The 21,589-nt window shown below is 43.9% G+C and overlaps 1 protein-coding gene across 1 annotated transcript in view; it reads left to right on the top strand.

Annotated features, from left to right (window-relative positions):
- ELP2 (elongator acetyltransferase complex subunit 2) overlaps window positions 1–3,430 on the top strand; it is an 81,145-nt gene extending 77,715 nt beyond the window's left edge. Inside the window, exons 21-22 of the mRNA XM_066579217.1 lie at window positions 2,025–2,129; window positions 3,135–3,430. Of these exons, the coding sequence (XP_066435314.1) occupies window positions 2,025–2,129; window positions 3,135–3,297 (268 nt within the window). The 3' untranslated portion in view covers window positions 3,298–3,430. The remainder of the gene's footprint in view (window positions 1–2,024; window positions 2,130–3,134) is intronic.
- Window positions 3,431–21,589: the final 18,159 nt, after the last annotated feature.

Here is a 21,589-nt window from a genome sequence, read left to right as displayed (position 1 = left end):
CGTTCACCTCCCCGCGGTAGTCTCCTCGTTCACCTCCCCGCGGTAGTCTCCTCGTTCACCTCCCCGCGGTAGTCTCCTCGTTCACCTCCCCGCGGTAGTCTCCTCGTTCACCTCCCCGCGGTAGTCTCCTCGTTCACCTCCCCGCGGTCGTCTCCTCGTTCACCTCCCCGCGGTCGTCTCCTCGTTCACCTCCCCGCGGTCGTCTCCTCGTTCACCTCCCCGCGGTCGTCTCCTCGTTCACCTCCCCGCGGTCGTCTCCTCGTTCACCTCCCCGCGGTCGTCTCCTCGTTCACCTCCCCGCGGTCGTCTCCTCGTTCACCTCCCCGCGGTCGTCTCCTCGTTCACCTCCCCGCGGTCGTCTCCTCGTTCACCTCCCCGCGGTCGTCTCCTCGTTCACCTCCCCGCGGTCGTCTCCTCGTTCACCTCCCCGCGGTCGTCTCCTCGTTCACCTCCCCGCGGTCGTCTCCTCGTTCACCTCCCCGCGGTCGTCTCCTCGTTCACCTCCCCGCGGTCGTCTCCTCGTTCACCTCCCCGCGGTCGTCTCCTCGTTCACCTCCCCGCGGTCGTCTCCTCGTTCACCTCCCCGCGGTCGTCTCCTCGTTCACCTCCCCGCGGTCGTCTCCTCGTTCACCTCCCCGCGGTCGTCTCCTCGTTCACCTCCCCGCGGTCGTCTCCTCGTTCACCTCCCCGCGGTCGTCTCCTCGTTCACCTCCCCGCGGTCGTCTCCTCGTTCACCTCCCCGCGGTCGTCTCCTCGTTCACCTCCCCGCGGTCGTCTCCTCGTTCACCTCCCCGCGGTCGTCTCCTCGTTCACCTCCCCGCGGTCGTCTCCTCGTTCACCTCCCCGCGGTCGTCTCCTCGTTCACCTCCCCGCGGTCGTCTCCTCGTTCACCTCCCCGCGGTCGTCTCCCCGCGGTCTCCCCGGTCACCTCCCCGGTGCTCTTCTTAAGGAGAGATGATACCTTTCCCAACCCACATGAATAGATATATGAACTTCACCTAAAGATGTGTTTTGTCTTCCATATGTATTATTGATACAAGGTCTTGCTGAATATTTCCATTTTCATAAAGCATATGGACAACATAGGGGATGTTTGCTAACAAGCCGATCTCTTGCTCTGACTGACTGGCTGTCTATATATTACATGGACAGCCGTTCTTCTAAACAGACCCCTTTTATTACTACATTCTCCTGGAATGGCTGCTAAATGTTAAATGTTTGGCCATGGTCTTTCCCGGATGAATCCTCAGGGGTCTCCGCTAATGACCATGGTGGTTCCTACAGTAATGGGGTTATCTGTGATGAGAGGAACCTTTTAAAGGGTCCGTTTACACTAAACAATAATGAGTCGTTCTCATTATTTCTAGCGTATTTGTATAAGTGGATGAGAAGGATCCCACGCGGATCGGTCACATAATCCACCGCGGAGATCTGAGGCCGGGCCTTGGATTTCTTCCGCATATCCACCTGCGGATTAGTTTCCCGTTCAGTTGCGTTATTCGGCATGCAGATATCTCTACATGGATTCTCCATCAAGAAGTAACGTATGGAAACATCCTGCTGTGAAAACTACTGTGGGGATTTCCAGTTAAATGAGTGGAACGGGGATTTGATGTGGAATGGACACAGATTAGATATCAGTTTCGTCTTACTTTATGCCATGTGGGCGTGGCCTTCTCGTTATTAACCCTTTGCAATCCACTGTCTGACGTCTGAAGACATTCTGATTGAAGGCTGTACAGCTCCGATGTTGGAAGACATCCGGCAGGGTATTCTTACTGTATATTACTGGCCGCTCTGTTGTCGGGGGCCTCTCCAGCATGCCCCATACCGCAGTACTAGCTCTAGCCAGCAGATGGCACCATTGTATAATGGCAGAAAGAGAAAGCCCCCTAGGAGACGCTGAATCTGAAATTGGATTGCAAAGGGTTAAAGATTGTAAGTTCTATGATTGACGTGGATTATTTAGATATCTTCAAGGTTGTCTTGAGTATCTTTGAGTAACATCATTTCTCATCTTCTAGATACATCATCGCTCTCGGATTAGACTGCGGCAAGATTAATTTGTACACCTGGCAATACAACATCACATCTAATAGCTGGATAAAGGCTTATGAGCTAGACCAAAGGTGAGTATTCAGTGCGTCAAATACAGGGGGTGGACAAAAATATGGAAACACCATGCGAAATGCATGCCTTAAAATATTGAAATATGATTTATAATCCAGTGTAATTTAAGTGGAGGTAATATGACACAGATGCTGCCGGGCAGAAGTGAACATGTGCCTAAGCAACAACGATCCATTGGTCAGGGGTTTGAGCCATTCAGCTGCTGTTTCCAGCTGGCTGCCAAAACCACCCAGAGCAAGACAAGAGGTGTAGTAAACACAAATTTGGTGGGAAAGCTCTCAACCAAGCAGGGGTCAAAAGGGTAGCTCAGTGCTAATAATTAAAATCCCATGCATTTCGTAGATGTTTCCATATTTTTGTCCACCCCCTGTACATAAAGTACAGGGAGCAAAACCCGGTTGCTAGGGTTGATCAAGACATGGCAACAACACATCTCTCTAAAATATTGCAGATCGTTCAGTAACTTTAGACTTTGCTTTCTTTTTAGTAACTTTTACGTGTATTTGACGTAGCCATCTCTGAATTGCTCAGTTGGTAAAACCTGTATGTGGCGCTCCAGATTGGCGCTGTGGCACAGTATGTCTAGCTGGGGCACATCGCTTACCTCCATTTCTCTTCTTTGTGCCAAGTCTCGTGCGTGTCAAGGAAAATGACAAATCTTGATTAAATTGCGCCGTCCGACCATCTCTCTGGAATCATTAATCGGTAATTGAGACGTGTGACCCGACACTAATGGGCTGAAAGTTAAAATTGATGAAGAGTTTGCAGTTTAAATTATTGACAAGCGAAGGGATAAAATGTCATTAGTGTTGTTAATAACCTTGGCCATTCCGGCATATTTAATACCTGCAGGTTGTGACAAGTCAATTTCTCCCAGTTGGCAGCAGTGCGATAAAGTAGACTAATTAGATGTAAGATGGTATTTGAGCCTCGCCGCCCAGCTGAGTTTGACATTTCCCCGTTGTCACCCGGATCCTTTCCTCATCCCTTTGTATCTCTTTCAGCCTTTGTCACACTCTGACTGTCAAGCAGCTCTGCTGGAGAAGCCGGCCGGGTCGTGCTGGACACGATGGAGCCGATGATGGAGCGTGGCTGCAGCTGGCCAGCTGCGGAGCGGATCACGGGGTCAAGATATTCAATGTTAACAAGAATATATTCTCATTATAAGAGCTACTTGGAGTAACGGACCTCGTTTATAGATGAGCCGGCATCGGCCGTGCTGATAGATCGTGGCTTCAAAGAAGCTAAATGCCATTGAGTTAGATTTGTGGGTCTTTTTATTAAATGTATCAATAAATAATCTGTTGTCATTCAAACATTCCTTCAAATGTAGCATCCTAGGCATCGGACCATTCCAACAAGCCCACTGTGGGGGTGGGGGTCACATATTATTATATTCCACAAGACTTCTGCTACCTGATTGGTTATTTGGGTTGGCTGATTCACAATTCCAGCAACCTGATTGGTTGTTGGGTTGGCTGATTCACAATTCCAGCAAAGTGATTGGTTGTTGAGTTGGCTGATTCACCAAACAACCAATCAGGTTGCGAATTGAGCAGAAGCCTTGTTCGGGGGATCATGTCCTTGTCTATACAAGTCACATCATATTGATGAATGAATTATGTATATAGAGAAAACGCAAAACCCTTTCTTAATTAGTTCTAGTTTACGATCTAGATATGAAGAGAAGAAGTCCGACAGCTGGAGTTAAACCTATGGATTATTCTTATGGCTGCATGACATACATTTACGTCTTGGAGGTTCAGAGTTTGTACGGAGGGAAATCGTGGAGCCAATCCCACTCCATGCAATGCGGGTGACAGCTGCTTCTTACCGCTGATACCCGCCCGCAGCAGCTCTGGTCAGCAACACTCGCTGATCACCGTTTTTAACCCTTTAAATGCCACTGTCAATTCTGACAGTGGCATTTAAATTAGAGATAAGCGAACGTGCTCGTTTAGGACAATTACTTGATCGAGCATCGCTTTTTTCGAGTAACTACCTACTCGGGCGAAAAGATTCGGGGGGTGGAGCAGGGGGGAGCTCTCTTTCTCTCTCTCTTCCCCCTCCACTCTTCCCGCTTACCCCCGGCGCCCCCTGAATCCTTTCGCCCGATTAGGCAGTTACTCGAAAAAAGCGATGCTCGATCGAGTAATTGCTCTAAACGAGCACATTCGCTCATCTCTAGCCCCGATTAATGTTCTCAAACAGCTCCCTGCGATGAGATTGCGATATAGTGTATACTATGGTATTATATCAAACTGCGTACGATTACATCAACGCAAGTTTAAGTCCCCTATGGGGACTAAAAAAAAGGAAAAATCAGTATAAAAAATGTTATTCATTATTTAAAAAAATAAAGGGAATAAAAATGAAGAAAAAAAAGTCCCATGTACTCCAATATTGTACCAATAGAAACTACAGGATGTCCCGCAAAAAACGAGCCCTCAGACAGCTATGTTGACAGAAAAAAAAAAAGCTATGGCTGTCAAAAGATGGCGGCAGCAAAGCATTTTATTTCTCCCCAAAGATATCTTATATTTTATTAGGGGTACAGCAGAAAAAAAAACTCCATAATTTGGTATCTCTGTAATCGTACTGACCCACAGAATCACGTTATGTTATTTTTGCTGCAGTGTGTATGATATAGAAACAAGACCTCCCCACCCATGATGGCGGAATTTTATTTATTTTTTTTTGCCTTTCACTCTGCTTAATTTTTTGTGGATTGTTTCTGTGATTGGTCGCAGCTTAGCCAATCCTAAATCCCGCCTCTTCAACATGATAGCTTTTGATTGGCTGAGCAGCGGTGGAAGAAGAAATCAATGCAGTGATGGATAAACCAATTACAGCCATCACATTGGTTCATCCAGCGCTGCATTGATTAGCTGAGCAGCGGTCAAAGAACCAATCACAGCCATCGCTTCCTGGAGGCAGGATTTTGAGCAGCACCCCGGAGAGCAGCGCGAGGGACCTGGACCAAACCAGATAGGTAAGTATAATAAGGCCTTTCCCAAAAAATAAGACCTAGTGCCTCTTTGTGGGGCAAAAATTAATATAAGACAGGGTCTTATTTTTGGGGAAACACGGTACTCAAGATCATTATGACAAAAATATACATCATGGTCTAGTAACGGACTGCTGCAATGACGTACATTTTCATCACTGGTCAGGAAGGTGTTAAAATCCAGTCAGTCCTCCAGTGCTTCATACATCCAATTCACCAACAGGTAGCACTCCCGGGTTAATGAATCAGTGCAGTCTCTGGAGATATGGAAAGCGCTGATATGTAGAACTGTATGACAGATATTTATGTTGGATGCATTCAATGTATTTGACATAACAAAAATAAAGTGTGAAGAAAGTCCTGTTGGTCAAAGGTCGAAAAAGTATAACCCGTCCAGCCAAACATGGCCGGCTGTATGATCTTCGAGGCCGGTAATAGTGTTAATTATGATTTTATATATGAAGTTTGTTTCTTCGTTCATTTTAGCTTTGTTGGAGAAAACTCTCCTCATATTTTAGTTTCTCACTGTATGGATACACTCCGGGTCAGACTTTAAAGGGGCTCTGTCACTAAAAAAGAAAAATGCTCTACATATCTCTTCCTCCCCCATCAGTCTACTTACAAGATCTTCACCTCCCCAATGTTGTCCTGTCTCCTGCAGTCTGGGGGTTTCACTTTAGCTCCAGCTGCCTGATTCTGCTCCTTCCTGTGAGGTTACCAGTCTGCCAGCAGGAGGATTGCCTATCTTCTTCAGAGATTGCTTATGTGAGCTGTCTCTGAAATAGATTACAATTCCTTCCCAGGCAGTGAAGCTACAGCACAGGGATGTGACCTTCACTGACCCAGCCGGAAGGAGTTTGTGATAAGCAGCCCTCATAACAAGCTGGGCCCAGCCTGCAGTGAGCTGACCTGGGGGCATATTTGGTATTTCAGCCGCACTTTAGTAGCGGTGAGCGATTCCAGCAACCTGATTGGTTGTTGGGGACACACCCCCCTTTGGAGATGTGCACGAGTGCTACTTCACGAAACCAGCGGGGGGTTAGGCTTGGGCTTAGTTGCCGACCCTCCTACGGCTGTGCTGCTGCTTATTTAACTTGTGCACATCTCCAAAGGGGGTGTGTCCCCAACAACCAATCAGGTCGCTGGAATCGCTCGCCGCTACTGAACTGCGGCTGAAATACCAAATATGCGACCTGGGGCACTGGAGAAGCTCAACCAGGAGAAGATGTGATAAGGAGATTGACAGGGAAGGAATAGGTAAGTTTAGATAATTTTGTTTTTTTAATGACAAAAACCCCTTTAAGCATTTATGGATTTCCGTTGGCTTAAACAATCATTCCGAGTTGTTTATCAAAATCAAAGCCCGTTTCACTTCACATCGTGGCATCATTTTAGGGAAGATTTTTTGCTTATATAGATAAAAAAATTAAATGGTGGAAAACAATTTTCTGCACAATATTTTGACTTTTTTTTTCTACAAAGTCCTTTGTACCTTAAATATAAGCATTCGAGCAGACAATGGATGGATGCTCTTTTGATGGGTAAGGATTTTTTTGATAGGGTTTTGCACTCCCGGAGCCGGAAACACAAGAGGACAACTAAAGATGAGAATTTTGTATAGGTTTTCAGTAATCTCATATTTCACTACTTCGGTTAATGTATGACAGACTCTGGAGAGGGAAATTGCATTTGTCTTCACGCATGTATTGAGCTATGGGGGTGCTTTCATACCTACCAGAATATTCTGCCCCATGGAAAACTGAATACCAAAACATTCAGATTTTATGTGAATTTGCAAATTGTTAAATTCTGCCGCACATATACCTCGCAAAAAAAAAAGATAAAAATCTATACTCGCCTCTCTGCAGCTGCCGGGGCTCAGCCGCGTCCAGCCGGCTCTTCTCCTGCACTGCTCTGAGTAGTATACAGCCGTCTCCATTGAATACAATGGGGGAACATCGAGCTCCTCTGCCACAGCTGTCACAGCCGCAGCAGGGGATAGCAGGCAGTGCTCTTTTTGAGCGTCAAAACGCCCGTGTGACCGATCCCTTTTGAGCGGATAAACACTATTAGCAGCCTTTTTTCCACCGTAACGCCCGCTTAGGTCACCTGAATTTTTGAACACATCAGTGTGACTGAGCCCTTATTGAAATGACCCAGTTAGCCAGCTCCCTGCAATAATATCATCAACTCATCAGGTGGGTAAATCCATACCATGTCCCCCCGAAGCGGGCCGAAACAGGAGGTGTCGTCACTGCTGGATTCAGGAATGATTCTCTGGTTAACTCCTTTAACCCTTTCCAACCCACTGTCTGACCTCTGAAGACATTATGATTTAACGCTGTACAGCTCCGATGTTGGAAGACGTCCATCGGGGTTCTCTTACTGTATATTGCCAGCCTCTCTGCTGTCGGAGCCTATCCAACGTGTCACCTCATGCAGTACTGGCTTTAGCCAGCAGATAGCGCCATTGTATAACAGCAGAAAAAGAGTAAGCCCCCTAGGAAAACCAGCATACAAATTGGATTGGAAAGGGTTAATAAAAGCTGTAAAAACAATGAAAGCGCTCAATCAAGTTGTAACCCTACAATGTATACCGCTCTAGGAACACAATAAACAGTTACTATTAATCATTTTGCGACGTCTGAATCAAGGACCCCCAACATTCATCTGCTAAACCTTAGGAGTTCTGGTCTATACCGCGTATTGTTCTGTTTATTGTCCTTCTCCTTTATATCATGTTTCCCTAATTTATTCCGGTTTTGTTCCTGAGGTTGGTTCTCATTTATTTTTAATGTGTAAGTAAAGTATCTGTTCTGTTCCCAACACTATTGACTATGAATAAGATAAATTCTCACATTTTGTTATGCAATAAACTTTTTGTCTTTTGATCTAGAACTGAATAATTTAGCACATTATGACTGTTTATACTTGCAAATCATCTTATGTTGCTCCGTTACATTAATTTTAAACAAACCTTTAACATTTTAGATTCATTATCTGAAGTCAGTAAATTTACTTAAGTTTCATCTCTAATAGAAAAAGCTTTTCTCTGGATATTATTTTTCTTTTTCAGCATTTCATTCTATTGGCGTTTTCCCAATGTCTGCCGCGCTGGGAGTCGAATACTCTTCTCAAATCTTTAACAAGCTTGGTGATTATTGATTAACCCGAGTGTGATTGGTTTACTGTATGGAATAACGGATAGAAGAATCATGGGATAAATGATAGATAATCAACAGAAGCCCGGCAGATGCAGATGCACTCTAATGTTATGCCGCCAATAAACAGGTAAAAGTCAACCGAATCTACATGACCTAATGTGTATGGAGGTCTTCTTGTGTCCCCTGATAACAGAGGAATCAGATATTGGATTTCGACATACCCAGTTCTCTTTTTTTTTTTTTCCTTGCAGGCGACTCTCGTAGGCGCTTATTCCTCTCTCTGCATTTAAATATACATGCACACTTGGCCGAATTGGCAGGTTTATGGTGGAATTGGCTGAAATTGCATGTATATGGTCAGCTATAACTGCTACTTGTAAAGAGCTATCAGTAAGCCCTCTACCAGGGGCGTAGCTAAAGGCTCATGGCCTATGTTCAAGAGCTCCACTTGGGCCCGCATATATCCCTATTCAACACCACCTCTACTCGAGCCAATCTAAACAACCAATCACCGTGAATCAGCCAACTCAAATAACCAATCACCGTGAATCAGCCAACCGAAATAACCAATCACCGTGAATCAGCCAACCGAAATAACCAATCACCGTGAATCAGCCAACCGAAATAACCAATCACCGTGAATCAGCCAACTCAAATAACCAATCACCGTGAATCAGCCAACTCAAATAACCAATCACCGTGAATCAGCCAACTCAAATAACCAATCACCGTGAATCAGCCAACTCAAATAACCAATCACCGTGAATCAGCCAACTCAAATAACCAATCACCGCGAATCAGCCAACCGAAATAACCAGTCACCGTGAATGAGTAAATCCAAACAACCCATCAGGTTGCGAATGATATAGAGATGGGGTGTAAAAAGCTAATATGCCTTGGGCCCCTGCCCCCTACTTTACTCTCTGCAGAGGTAAGAGGGAAAGTGCTTTCTCTGTCAACCCATCGACCTCCACAACAGGATTGTAAAGTTACTATGGCAGCCAGAGGACTAACAATGGCACTTAGGTCTGCTATTTAATGTAGCCTATTAGACCTTAATAGGGATATTTGAACCAGGTAGAAAACTTTTGAGAACATCAAATTCCTTACAGATTCAAGGTTTAGAGTCTTCATACTTCACCTGAGATGTGGAGAACACACTTGCTGTTTCAGAAGATTACTATGCAAATAAGGGAGATGGAATAATACCTCCACAGTGCCACCTATTGAAAGGCGGCATTTCTTGAAGCCAAAGTTAGACTCTTTATACAAGCCTTGTAACAATGATTGGGAATTAAAAGCAAAGCCAGACTCCATGTACAGACAGCTGGTTCAGGGTATTTGCCCTTCATCAGTGTACAGTAGGGGCCTGGCTTTGCTAGTGAGAGGCCTGAGATAGTGGTCAGAAACACTATCTTTTCCCCTTAGGGAGAGCAACTATACTATAAACTAAGTGAGGAGACTCAAATGGCCATGCACGCTCCTCTGGGTAATATGCAAATAAGGGAGATGGAATAACACCTCCACAGTGCCACCTATTGGAAGGCAGCATTCCTTCAAGGCAAAGGTATACTCTTTATGCAAGCCTTGTAATAATGACTGTGATTACTACCGTAGTAACTTTAACTTCCCTTCGCCTTCATTTCTGATTGCTATCATCAATGCAGGTTCCAGATATGGTAACCCGGCACATGTGGAAAGGGCATGAGCAGGTTTATACTATTTTCTTGAAGTCTGTTAGCCTGTTCTATCTTTGATGTTCTCTGTATCCTCGTGTCATGCAGTCCCTTCAAGCTAGGTGTAACAGCACATTAGTTTTACTGAAAGTGTTCCTTTAACCCCTTAAAGGGGTTGTCTCACGGCAGCAAGTGGGGTTATACACTTCTGTATGGCCATATTAATGCACTTTGTAATGTACATCGTGCATTAATTATGAGCCATACAGAAGTTATTCACTTACCTGCTCCGTTGCTGGCGTCCCCGTCGCCATGGATCCGTCTAATTCTAATGTCTTCTTGCTTTTTTAGACGCGCTTGCGCTGTGCGGTCTTCTGCCTGGTGAATGGGGCCGCTCGTGCCGGAGAGCTGGTCCTCGTAGCTCCGCCCCGTCATGTGTGCCGATTCCAGCCAATCAGGAGTCTGGAATCGGCAATGGAACGCACAGAGCCCATGGTGCACCATGGGAGAAGACCTGCGGTGCACCATGGGAGAAAACCGCAGTGCATCCCTGGGAAAGGACCGGCGGCCATCTTTGGGAGAAGATTTTTTAAAGTCCTTATTTCATCAGATCGGTGAGTAGCAAGCGGTTTAAAAACCACTTTAATTTGCTATTTTATGCAAGGGGGGTGACAGGGGGAATGGGGTAAGGTAAAATTTTGAGGTTTGCCGCGAGAAAACCCCTTTAAGAACACTGTCTAGTTTGGTACTTGATGATGTGGTGATTTTTTTGGATTTATTCATCTGCGCTTCTCGGAAACCATAACTTTATTATTGTTCCATCTACATGGCCTTATGATGGCTTGTCCATTGTGGGTGAGCTGTAGTAATTGTTGGTAGATATGATGTATTGGATAATTTTTTTATTAAATTGTGGGGGGAGGGAAAGGGTGCAAAACACATCAATTTTGGGCATTTTATTTTTTTTATTTACGGTCTTCACAATGCAATATAAATGACATGTACATTTTTTTCTGCAGCTCGGTGTGATTACCCAATACCAGAATTATATATTTTATTTCACGTATTTTTCCTTTTGCACAATTAAAAATCTTTTTTTGAAAATAGTTTATTCTTGGCATTGCTGCATTCAAAGACCCCAAGCTTCTTCATTTTTCGACTGAGCTGTGAGGGCTTATATTTGTACGTGATGAGTTGTACTTTTTATTAGTACTATCTTGGGGTACATACAATTTTTTTTGTTCACTTCAATCGTGTTTTTTGGGAGACAAAGTGAACAAAAAATGTTTGTATTTTTACTTTCTTTTTACAGTGATTACCATGCAGAATAAAAAATAACAATAAATATACAGGTCGTTATAGATGCAAAGATACCAAATATGCATATTTTTTGTATTATTGCATTCTGTCACCACCAGAAGAATGGGTGGAGACAAGATACACTCCCACAAGACAACGCCCCCAAATGGATTGGCTGCGCCGAAGAATGCCAGCCCATGATTTCCCCTCCTGCCTCAATTCACGCACCCCTCCTCGGACTCTTGGCTTGGCCTTGGTCCCCTTCCCTGCTCCTGTGGCATGGTGATCCCGCTGAATAACCGCGATGCTGCAGTGAGTAGTGTGCTACTGTGGCCCCCACCCACCTGCCTGTGCTCACTCGCGGCCTAGCAGCGGTGCTCCCTGTTGCCCTGGTCACTTCCCCATGGGGTCCACAGTCCCTCTGCCTGAGTCGCTGCTTCTGCCAGCGGTGCCACTCCCGCTGTTTGCCGCCACCTCTGCCAGCGGTGCTGCTCCCACTGTTTGCATGATCCTCCTGCCGTGTCCCTACGGCACTTGGGGGATTCTAAAGCCTGGCGCTGTTAGGCTCGGCGCTCTCGCCTTGTGCCGCCGACACTCCCAGGGTGGCCACTGTTTTGCTGGCATCTCACAACGGCAGTGGCTGGTGTCCTCCACCGCCTATACCTCTGGCCAAGCTGCCGCTCCCTCTGCCTCCTGTAGCTGTGGCCATGCCACTGCTCCCTGCCTCGCCACTGTTCTCCTAGGGGGATTACACACGCTCCCAGCCAATCAGAAGCTAGGGGCATTACTACATTCTTTGACAGCTCGTACCTTGTCACCACCCCTAACTTCCGGTGGTGACAAGGTACAGTAATACCCATATTTTTTTACTTCTTTTCCTTTTCTTTTTTTTTTACAAATATAAAGAGTGTGCACAATGAGTTTTAATTTTCTTTTTAACTTGGATAATTTTTGTAATCACTTTTATTTCTTCTACTTTTTTTCTGTTTCTTTAGTGGACTTGAACTTTTGGTCCTATGATTTTTTTAGATAATGCACTGTAATACTTCAGTCTATTAGCACTTTGTCTGACAGCACCATTGATGCCACGACAACCTATCTGACATGCATGACTGGATTTAGGAGGGCCTATGGCATGATAGAGGGAGCTTTAGCACTGACTGCAACATGTAAGGGGTTAATGGCTGGGGTTAGAGTTATCTCCGATCTTGGCTCTTGCAGCAGGTCCTCAACTCCACGCTTCGTCCTCTCCATCTATATGCCATATACGTATAGCATTTTATGCTAACTACTTCTCTGCCATGATGTACATATATGTCAAGGAGTTAAAAGGGGTTGAAGGGGTATTCCCATCCGAAACATTTATGTAACATCCTGTGGATATATCATCTGATAGTTGGTGGTTGTAATTCTGGGATGTCCATATACTGTATTTGGGGAATGGGTGATACCTGACTGGCACTCAAGAAGAAGAAAGAATGTGTAGATGAAGCCACACAAGCTCTCTTTATTTTAGCTTATGGCACTTGTGAATCTTTGTCTGTTTTCCAGTTTTTTCAATAGATGAAAATGCCCAAAGAACCCCCATCTGTCAGATATTTAACGCAATTTCTGTGTATGCGCCATTCTCAGATGGGAATCCCTCTGTAAATTTTATTGTTACTTTTGGAACCTGGTCATCGAGTAGAAGAGGTTAGCTTTATATCCTTTTATATATGTATATATGTTCAGTATACGGTCCATGCTATTTATGCACAATTCCACAAAACCATCCAAGCATTTACATAAAAATGGTAAACTTCGTATCTGAGGGGCTGAAAATACAATATTTTCAGAAAATTCATATGAAGATAATTTTTATTAACTGCTTCACTGCCTCCTATAAGATTCTCGCTCACTTATCCCTTCAGTCAGGCTGGATTCACACATGCAGTTCTCCATAGTAATAAAAAATCTTTATTTATATAGCGCCAACATATTCTGCAGCGCTTTACATCTGGAGAGAGACACAAGTAAAGTGACATTGAATCCAAACAAAGCAACAGGTAAATAAAAGGAGAGCGGTCGCTGCCCGTAAGAGCTTACAATCTAAGTGGAATGGGAGGAGTGACACAATAGGTGCTAATTCAGGCCAGGGACCAGCCCCTTGGGTTGGCATGGGGAGTACAAATAATCTTGCATTACCCCTCAGTACCTAGCAATTGAGCCAACATGTGCAGTATATGAAGTGGGGGCAATGCAGCAAGGATGGCTGTGCAGGAAAGGATGGAGCACAGATATTCCCATCCAGGTCAGATCGTACAAGAGCCATGCAGTGTTATCTCAGCCAAAGCCAAAGGTGGATACAAAAAAAGAGGGTGGTAGTGGTGGTGGGGGCATATTATTAATAATAATAATAGACTTTATTTGTATAGCGCCAACATATTCCGCAGCGTTTACAAAAACGGGGAATACAGAAAAATAAAAGTACAAAAATGCAAAAACCGCGGTTACATAGTAATCAGTTGATGGAAACAATAGGGATGAGGGTCCTGCTCCAACGAGCTTACATACTACAAGTAATGGGGTGATACAGAAGGTAAAGGGCTGGAGATGTGAGCGGTATGGCGGGGTGGAGAGTAAGGGAGGCTATACACAGACAATGGTCAGACATTAAGCTGTGCGGTAATCAGAATATAGAGAGTAAGCCAGGCAGCATCTGGTGTGTTCAGGCAATTTTCAAGCTTTTAGTCCTCCATACAGTACATACTGGCAACGTTTCGGCCTCAACTCAAGCCTTTCTCAAGCCTGTCATTTGTATATTAAGCCGTGTGGTGGCTGAATCTGTGTGACTGCAGGGGGCAGTTGATGGCATCTAGCAGGGGTTGCAGTCACTAGGACAGGGAGCACATTATCAGGTGGGGTACAGAGGGGTTTGGTTCGGGAGATGGGGTTTGCCTCCCTGAAGAGGTGCATTTTTAGAGCACGCCTGAACATTTGTCAATCAGGGATTGCCCGGATAGTTTTGGGTAGCGCATTCCAGAGGACTGGTGCTGCTCTGGAGAAGTCTTGGAGGTGGGAATGAGAGATTCGGATTAATGTGGCACTCACTCTGATTTCATTGGCAGAGTGGAGAGCCCAGGCTGCGTGATGGATTGAGATGAGGGAGGCAATGTAGGGCGGGGCGGTGCTGTGGAGGGCTTTGTGGATGAAGGCAGTGAGTTTAAATTGAATTCTATATTTGACGGGCAGCCAGTGCAGTGACTGGCACAGGGCAGAGGCGTCTGAGTAGCGGCTGGACAGGAAGATGAGCCTGGCTGCCACATTCAGGATGGATTGGAGAGGGTAGAGTCTGGTGCAGGGGAGGCCGATCAGCAGCGAGTTGCAATAATCGAGCCGAGAGTGGATGAGGGCAACTGTGAGAGTTTTTAGTGTGTCCATGGTGAGAAAAGGGCGGATTCTTGAGATGTTCTTGAGGTGCAGGTGACATGTTCGGGCCACAGATTGGATGTAGGGGGTAAAGGAGAGATCGGCGTTGAATATGATCCCAAGGCAGCGGGCGTGCTGGGAGTTATGGTGCCACACACTGAGATGAAAATGTCAGGATGAGGTCGGTTAGTAGAGGGCAGACACACTAGTAGGTTAGTTTTTGAGAGGTTCAGTTTTAGGTAGAGAGAGGACATAGCGTTAGAGACAGCGGACAGACAGTTAGTGATGTTTTGGAGGAAAGGTGCAGAAATGTCACAGGAGGAGGTGTATAGCTGGGTGTCGTCAGCGTAGAGGTGGTACCGATAGCCAAATCTCTTGATGGCTTGTCCAATAGGGGCTGTGTAGATGGAGAAAAGAAGGGGACCGAGGACTGAGCCCTGGGAGACCCCAACAGCAAGAGGAAGAGGGGAAGGTAGAGCCAGCAAAGGAGACGCTGAATGAGCGGTCAGATAGGTAGGAGGAGAACAAAGAGAGAGCAGTGTCCTTTAGGCAGGTGGAGCGTAGCATACTGACGAGGAGTTTGTGGTCAACAGTGTTGAATGCTGCGGAGAGGTCGAGTAGGGAGTAGTCGCCCCTCGATTTGGCTGTCAGGAGGTCATTATTAAGTTTTTTCCTTTTATACTTTTCCTTCATCTTCTGAGTTTGGATAACAAAAACTGCACAAATAACTGCATGTGCGATTCCCACCTTAAAGAATGTTTCCCCTTGAATATCATTATCATTTTCTAATGAAACTTTTTGCTTTTTCATTTGTCAATTAATCTTGTAAGTGATTGGGCTCCATTTTTCTGATTCAGAGCTCCAAATCCCCCAAACAGGCATACTGTAATTTTCTGGCTGCAGACACTCACTACCAGTCAGGTGCTTACTGCACACTGTATTATTATAGAGGTCACTGTAGACAGTAAGCTTGTGAGGGCCTTCAGGTGACAGCTACAGGCAGCCACAACATAATACGTAAATCTATCTCTTTGTAGGGGATTTGGAACTCTGTGTGTGTGTGTGTGTGTATATATATATATATATATAATATATATATATATATATATGTATGTATGTATGTATGTATGTATGTATATCTATCAGATTTTGAAAACTTAACTAGTACAGAATGCTTGTCCTAAAAATAACCTGAAAGGTGGAAATTCACTTTAAAATGAGTCCTTAAAAGAGATGAGCGAGCACGCTCGGATAAAGCAGTTACTCGAGCGAGCATCGCTCTTTTTGAGTAACTACTTACTGGTCCAAGCAGGCTCAGGGGGGCGGCGGGGGTGACGGGTGTTAGCGGGGCGTAGAGAGAGAGAGATCTCTCTCACTCTCCCCCCCCCCCCCCCCCCCCCGCTACCCCCCTCTGCCCCCCGAGCCTGCTCGGACCAGTAAGTAGTTACTCGAGAAGAGCGACGCTCGCTCGAGTAACTGCCTTATCCGAGCATGCTCGCTCATCCCTAGTCCTTAACCTTAAATATAATTTTTGTTTGTGTAATCTACATAAGAACCAAATTCTGTGCTGGTTAACTTCCTAATATATGAGTTTATAGTCACTCTTGTTTATCCTGACTACTTGCAGCCACCACTAGAGGCAGCATACACTGATCAACCATAACATTAAAACAGTTTGGGTGGATAACATTAATTACGTTGAGAAAATGGTGCTGGTCAAGAGGTGGGATAAATTAGGCAGCGAATGAACAGTCAGTGCTTGAAGTTGATGTTTTGAAAGCAGGTAAAATGGGTAAGCATTAGGATCCGAGCAACTTTGACATGAGCCATATTGTGATTGGTAGAAGACTGGGTCCAATCATCTCGACAACAGCAGGTCTTGTGGGGTGTTAGTCGGTAGAACGTAGCAAAAATGATCCAAAGAAGGACGATAGGTGAATCAGTGACTAGGTCATGGAAGCTCAAGGCTCATTGGTGCTTGTGGATAAAGAAGGCTGGTCCATTTGCTCCATTCCAACAGAAGGGCTACTGTAGCACAAACTAGGAGAAAGGGTAATGATGAGCACTTTTAGAAGTCGTACGCAGCCCATGCCCCCCCGCCTGGTCTGATCTGTTTCGGTGACACAAGAGGGGTACACAATATTTGGCAGGTGGTTAGGCAGTCTCCCTCTAGTGGCTGCTGCAGGCAGTAATCATCTTTTAAGTCTAGGGCTATGCAGTGGATTTAAAACTCACAGAAAGCAGAGCTCTGACTACTCTAAAGATGCATTAAGAATTGAATCAGGGCACAATTTTGCTCCTAAAGATGAAATGATACAAGGTGGAGATTCACTTTACACGTTTCACTCTTTAGTGTTTTGAAACATAAAGTTCTATGAATCTTTCAAAAAAGTTTTTGGCTGCGAAACCTTTTTACCTTTAATAAAACATGTTCCATCTCATACGGCTGTTTTTCATTTTGGGGGAGAAACGGATACATTTTAAACACATTCAAATGGGTAATATCTCCAATTAGTCCAATTAGCAATAGGTGAATAATGGTTTTAATTCAAATCATTGGCTCCTTCCTTATTTAGCTATTTAAGGCCAAGCGCTTCTAATGTTTCTTAAACCTTGATAAAATCAATGAAAAATGTATTAAAGACCAGGCGCTTCGAATTTGTATTGGAAAACAGTGTTTCATGCGGCTTCATCTTTTCAGTGGTGTCTCTTTTACATACACTGAAACCATGTATGTAATGAAGTATACATGTACCGTAGGTATATAGCAGAAAATCGGATTCGATACCTTTAATCTGCCCATGGCCATGAACGCCGATCGACGATGAGCATGTCAGTCAGCGCTCATTAATAACTGCCACGTTGGCAGATTATTGCTACTATGGGGATGAACAATCATTACTACAGTCCCCATACAGAGTGCATTACTTGGCGGCATTTACATGAAAAAATGTGCTGCTGACGAGCATTTTTATGCCCGCACAAAAAACATGATCAGCCAATGAATGGGCTCTATTGCTCGTTCATTGGCTGATCACATCCGCAGTCACACAGTCATTGGCCTGTGTAAAAGGGCCTTTAGAATGATGAGATACTAAAGCACCTTTGTCAACCCTTTGAAGCACAAACTCTTACTCCCTTCGAGTCTCCCTTACACGAGTTCCGGAAGCTAAGATCTATGCTACAGTTTGAAGACCTTGTAGCTCTCCAATATGGGGTTCCTGTCTGTAGTCCAGAGGGGAACAAGATCACACTGGTCAATATATCTATTAAGTTTGAAATAAATGGTTCTGCATGGAAAGCAATGACAATGACCATTGTTCTCCACCTCTGGGTTGTACAGGATTTGGACATGGATGCAGTTTTCCAGTATGAAGCCCAGCAATCTAATTTAGGTTGGAGTGGTAGATTGTATTGAGCTCTAGTCCAATTGGGCTTTTTAATTTACCGGCTCATGTTTTTCTCTAATGGGGAACAAAATATTGTTCCAAAAATGCCACAAATTTCTAAAAAGATTTAGAAAATCAACAACAAAAAAAGATAAATAGAGTCAGGGAAGCGCCAAAGATAGTCTCACCTGGCGTCGACAGCTTTCTAGGGTACCAGCTGTCTCACCTGTGGATCGTTCCTGGTGGGATCCTATGCCTGATGGCATCCACTTTAACAGGGGAGAGCTGCAAGAGTTACAGGGGTCCTCCCAATCGAGGATACCCCGTACAAAGAAAGAGGTCACCCATAGTTTCATCCTGGGCTTACAGATTAGTCTGACCTCCATTGAATATAAAAAAGTGAAGCCATGAGCTTCATAAAATGTGCAATTACTAAGATACAAATGCATTTAAAATAGGGTCTTGACTTCTTCTTCGCATCAGGCACATAAACTGTGAGAATCCGGTATGTTTAAATATTTTATTCATAAAAACATATTTTTAATTATTTATTAAAAATTGGTATCATGCAGTATAAGGATACAAGAAAATCTCCAGTTTCATGTTCATCCTGGCAGTTCCAGTCTAGTTTTTAAAGCATTTGTGCAATAACATCATTGGAAATTGTCATCTGGCACAGGCTCTGTACAGTACACTTTATTTTATGTTGCGGACTTAATGAACAAAGTATCATATATCATCTAGTGTATAGTAGGGTCATGGTACGTGTATCAAAGTAAAAGAAAGGTCTAGTAAATATTGAGACGGTGAGCGTCATGGACGGAACTACGGACAACTCGCACACAGTGAGGGTTCACAAACACAGATGCGCACACTCATCTCATGAGTCCGACACTTTGATTTCAGCTATGTCAAAGAATTTCTACCATTATTTGTGTTTACATTATGTACATGTGTTGTATGTCCCTGGATGATGATCATCGTGGAGTGATCCAAATTAAGGACTAGGTAGGACCATTGGAAAATACACAAAAGTCAGTGATTTATGAGACTTGTATGTGCTTGACATGACACGACGTAGCTGTAAATAATCAAAAATCTCATGTTTGTCCTCCAAACAATGCAAATAAGGAAGATGGACTAATACTTCTGCAGCGCCACTTATTGGATGGCAGCATTCCTTCAAATCAATGTACGACTCAAGTCTTTGAAACAATGATTGGGAATAGGAAACCAAGCCAGAATCCATACACAGACAGCTGTTTCGGGGGTTTTTTTGCCCCTCATCGGTGTGCAGTAGGTTTCTGGCTTAGCGTGTAAGAGGCCTGTGATGTGGGTTGGAAGGGGTGTCCAAATAGGAAATGGACAGTGTAGATATGATTTGTGATTCGTGACTTAATATCGCTTATATTGGAAAAAAACCCAAAGATTTAGATTACATTCAATTACATCTAGTGTTCATCGCTCCTCTGGATATTTTCTAAAAGTTGAACTCTACATCAATTATCCCTCATTCAGTATTTATCAGCTGGTGTTTGTACTAATAGTGGTTATCAAACATATAAATCTACATGTCTTTTTATACTAAATTCCCCTTTAAGAAGCCCTATTGCCAATACAGTGCAGGGCATCCACTTTGTGTAACTTCTGTCAAAAAAAAATAAGCCACCCTAAACTGACGCCTTTCACTCTCCTAGCTGCTTCGGTCCCTAACGATCCTTTGAAGCACTACTGGTCATGTGTCTTCTAAGCATTTGACTGCTGTAGCCAATCACTAACCTCAGTGTTGCCAATGCTGAAGCCAGTGATTGGCTACAGAAGTCATGTACTTAAATAGAAATTGATTGTTCTACCCAGAGGCTGGGGGGATTAGAGTTGTGGGGAGTGGAAGAGCTGGGTAGCAAAAGTGGTAAGTATAGGGTTAAGTTCACATCTGCATTAGGGATTCTGTTTTCCTGCTTCCTTATGGGAGCAGGTAATAAAATACCCTGGAGGAACAGATCAGTCTTGTAACGGAATCAAACTGTGCCGATTGGACTCCATTGACTATAATGGGATCTGCTATGTTCCTGTACCTGGATGAAAAAGTCCTGCATGCAAGACTTTTCCAGCTGGCATTTCATGCTGAAGGCTGTAAACGGATACATATGTGAACAGAACCTTAAGTGGTTAATTTATTTTCTCAAAAGTCACTGAGGTTTTGAGGTTTTTCTTTAAGATGTAGCCACTGATCATCTCCTTTACCCATATGCAACACACTACCTGTTATGGGCATTTTAGCAATTTTTTAAAATAGGAAATCAGTTGAATCAGTGGATTTAGGCTAAAATTCTATGCAAAATGATCAGAAATGAACCAGTTATTTGTACATAATGAAGAAGCATGAACTATAAGGCATTTAAAGTAATACATTGACCAAAATGTACCCACTGCATTGCGCCTAGTGCAGGGCGTGAGTGGTGGTGGGTGGCACAGGCATGCTCTCTTTCATGCCCCCACACAATCCTGCACTAGGCCTATCCCAGTCTATACATTTTGCCCGGTCTGTTCCTTAAATGAAGCTGATACGATCATTCTTTTACATTCTTCCAGCTTTTATGCTTTCACATTGGTTTCTTTAAAGGCTCCATTAAAAATAACTCCTATTGTGTAATTGAACGGACTGCAAAACAAGAATCAACGTCAATGAAATACATTTTTTATGCCACAATGCACTATTATTTTATTTGGCCAGAATATCATTTCCATATGGTAGACAGCCAATAGGACAGAACAACACAAATGAAGAAGATTTGGTTGGTTGAAGATGTTTAGAAAGTAGCGATTCTTCTGTTTACTGAATATTTGACTACGATACAAATTGTAGCAAAGTTATGAAATGGTACTAACAACTGTGTGAAGAAAGCATTGAAGCCCATTGACTAGGTGACACTGGATAAGATATGCCAGTTACAGTGTTTCAGCCTGCAGTACATATTCAATACGCAGTTAACCCAGACGGTTCTTTATTATTGCTGTAGGAGCCTCGGACTCCCTATTTTGCACGGCTCCCTTTTAGCTTGTAAATGAAAAAACAACACCGTTCTCAATCAGATTTTCTCTTTTTTATCAAACAAGTAAAACTACAGATTTGAATACAATTAAATGGCTGTTAATACATATAAATGAGTATCAAGACACTTTTACCATTTACTGTATGTCTATCTAAAACAAACCTCAGCATTGATATTTAAGTTACATTTTGATAACCATGAATTCTATTGTTTTGTGCTGCTAGAAATTATTATTCTGAGGGGTAACAAAAACACTGTAGCCGTTTACCTAATGCCGGGTACCATTCATTAACGCTTGAAATGCACTCGTGTTCAATAAATGATATACTATGAGACTTATTTAACAGTAGGCAAAAATAGCACAAAGTGGTTGGAAACGGAGAAATCGCAGCTGATCGGGCAAATGTGACAACCAGGAATAGACAGACCTTGACCAAAATGAAGACTGCCGCATCCTGTTAGA

This window comes from Eleutherodactylus coqui, chromosome 9 (assembly GCF_035609145.1).
Source record: "Eleutherodactylus coqui strain aEleCoq1 chromosome 9, aEleCoq1.hap1, whole genome shotgun sequence".
Classification (NCBI taxonomy): domain Eukaryota; kingdom Metazoa; phylum Chordata; class Amphibia; order Anura; family Eleutherodactylidae; genus Eleutherodactylus; species Eleutherodactylus coqui.
Note: the sequence above shows the minus strand (reverse complement) of the source record. Positions and strands in the feature narration are given on the sequence as shown.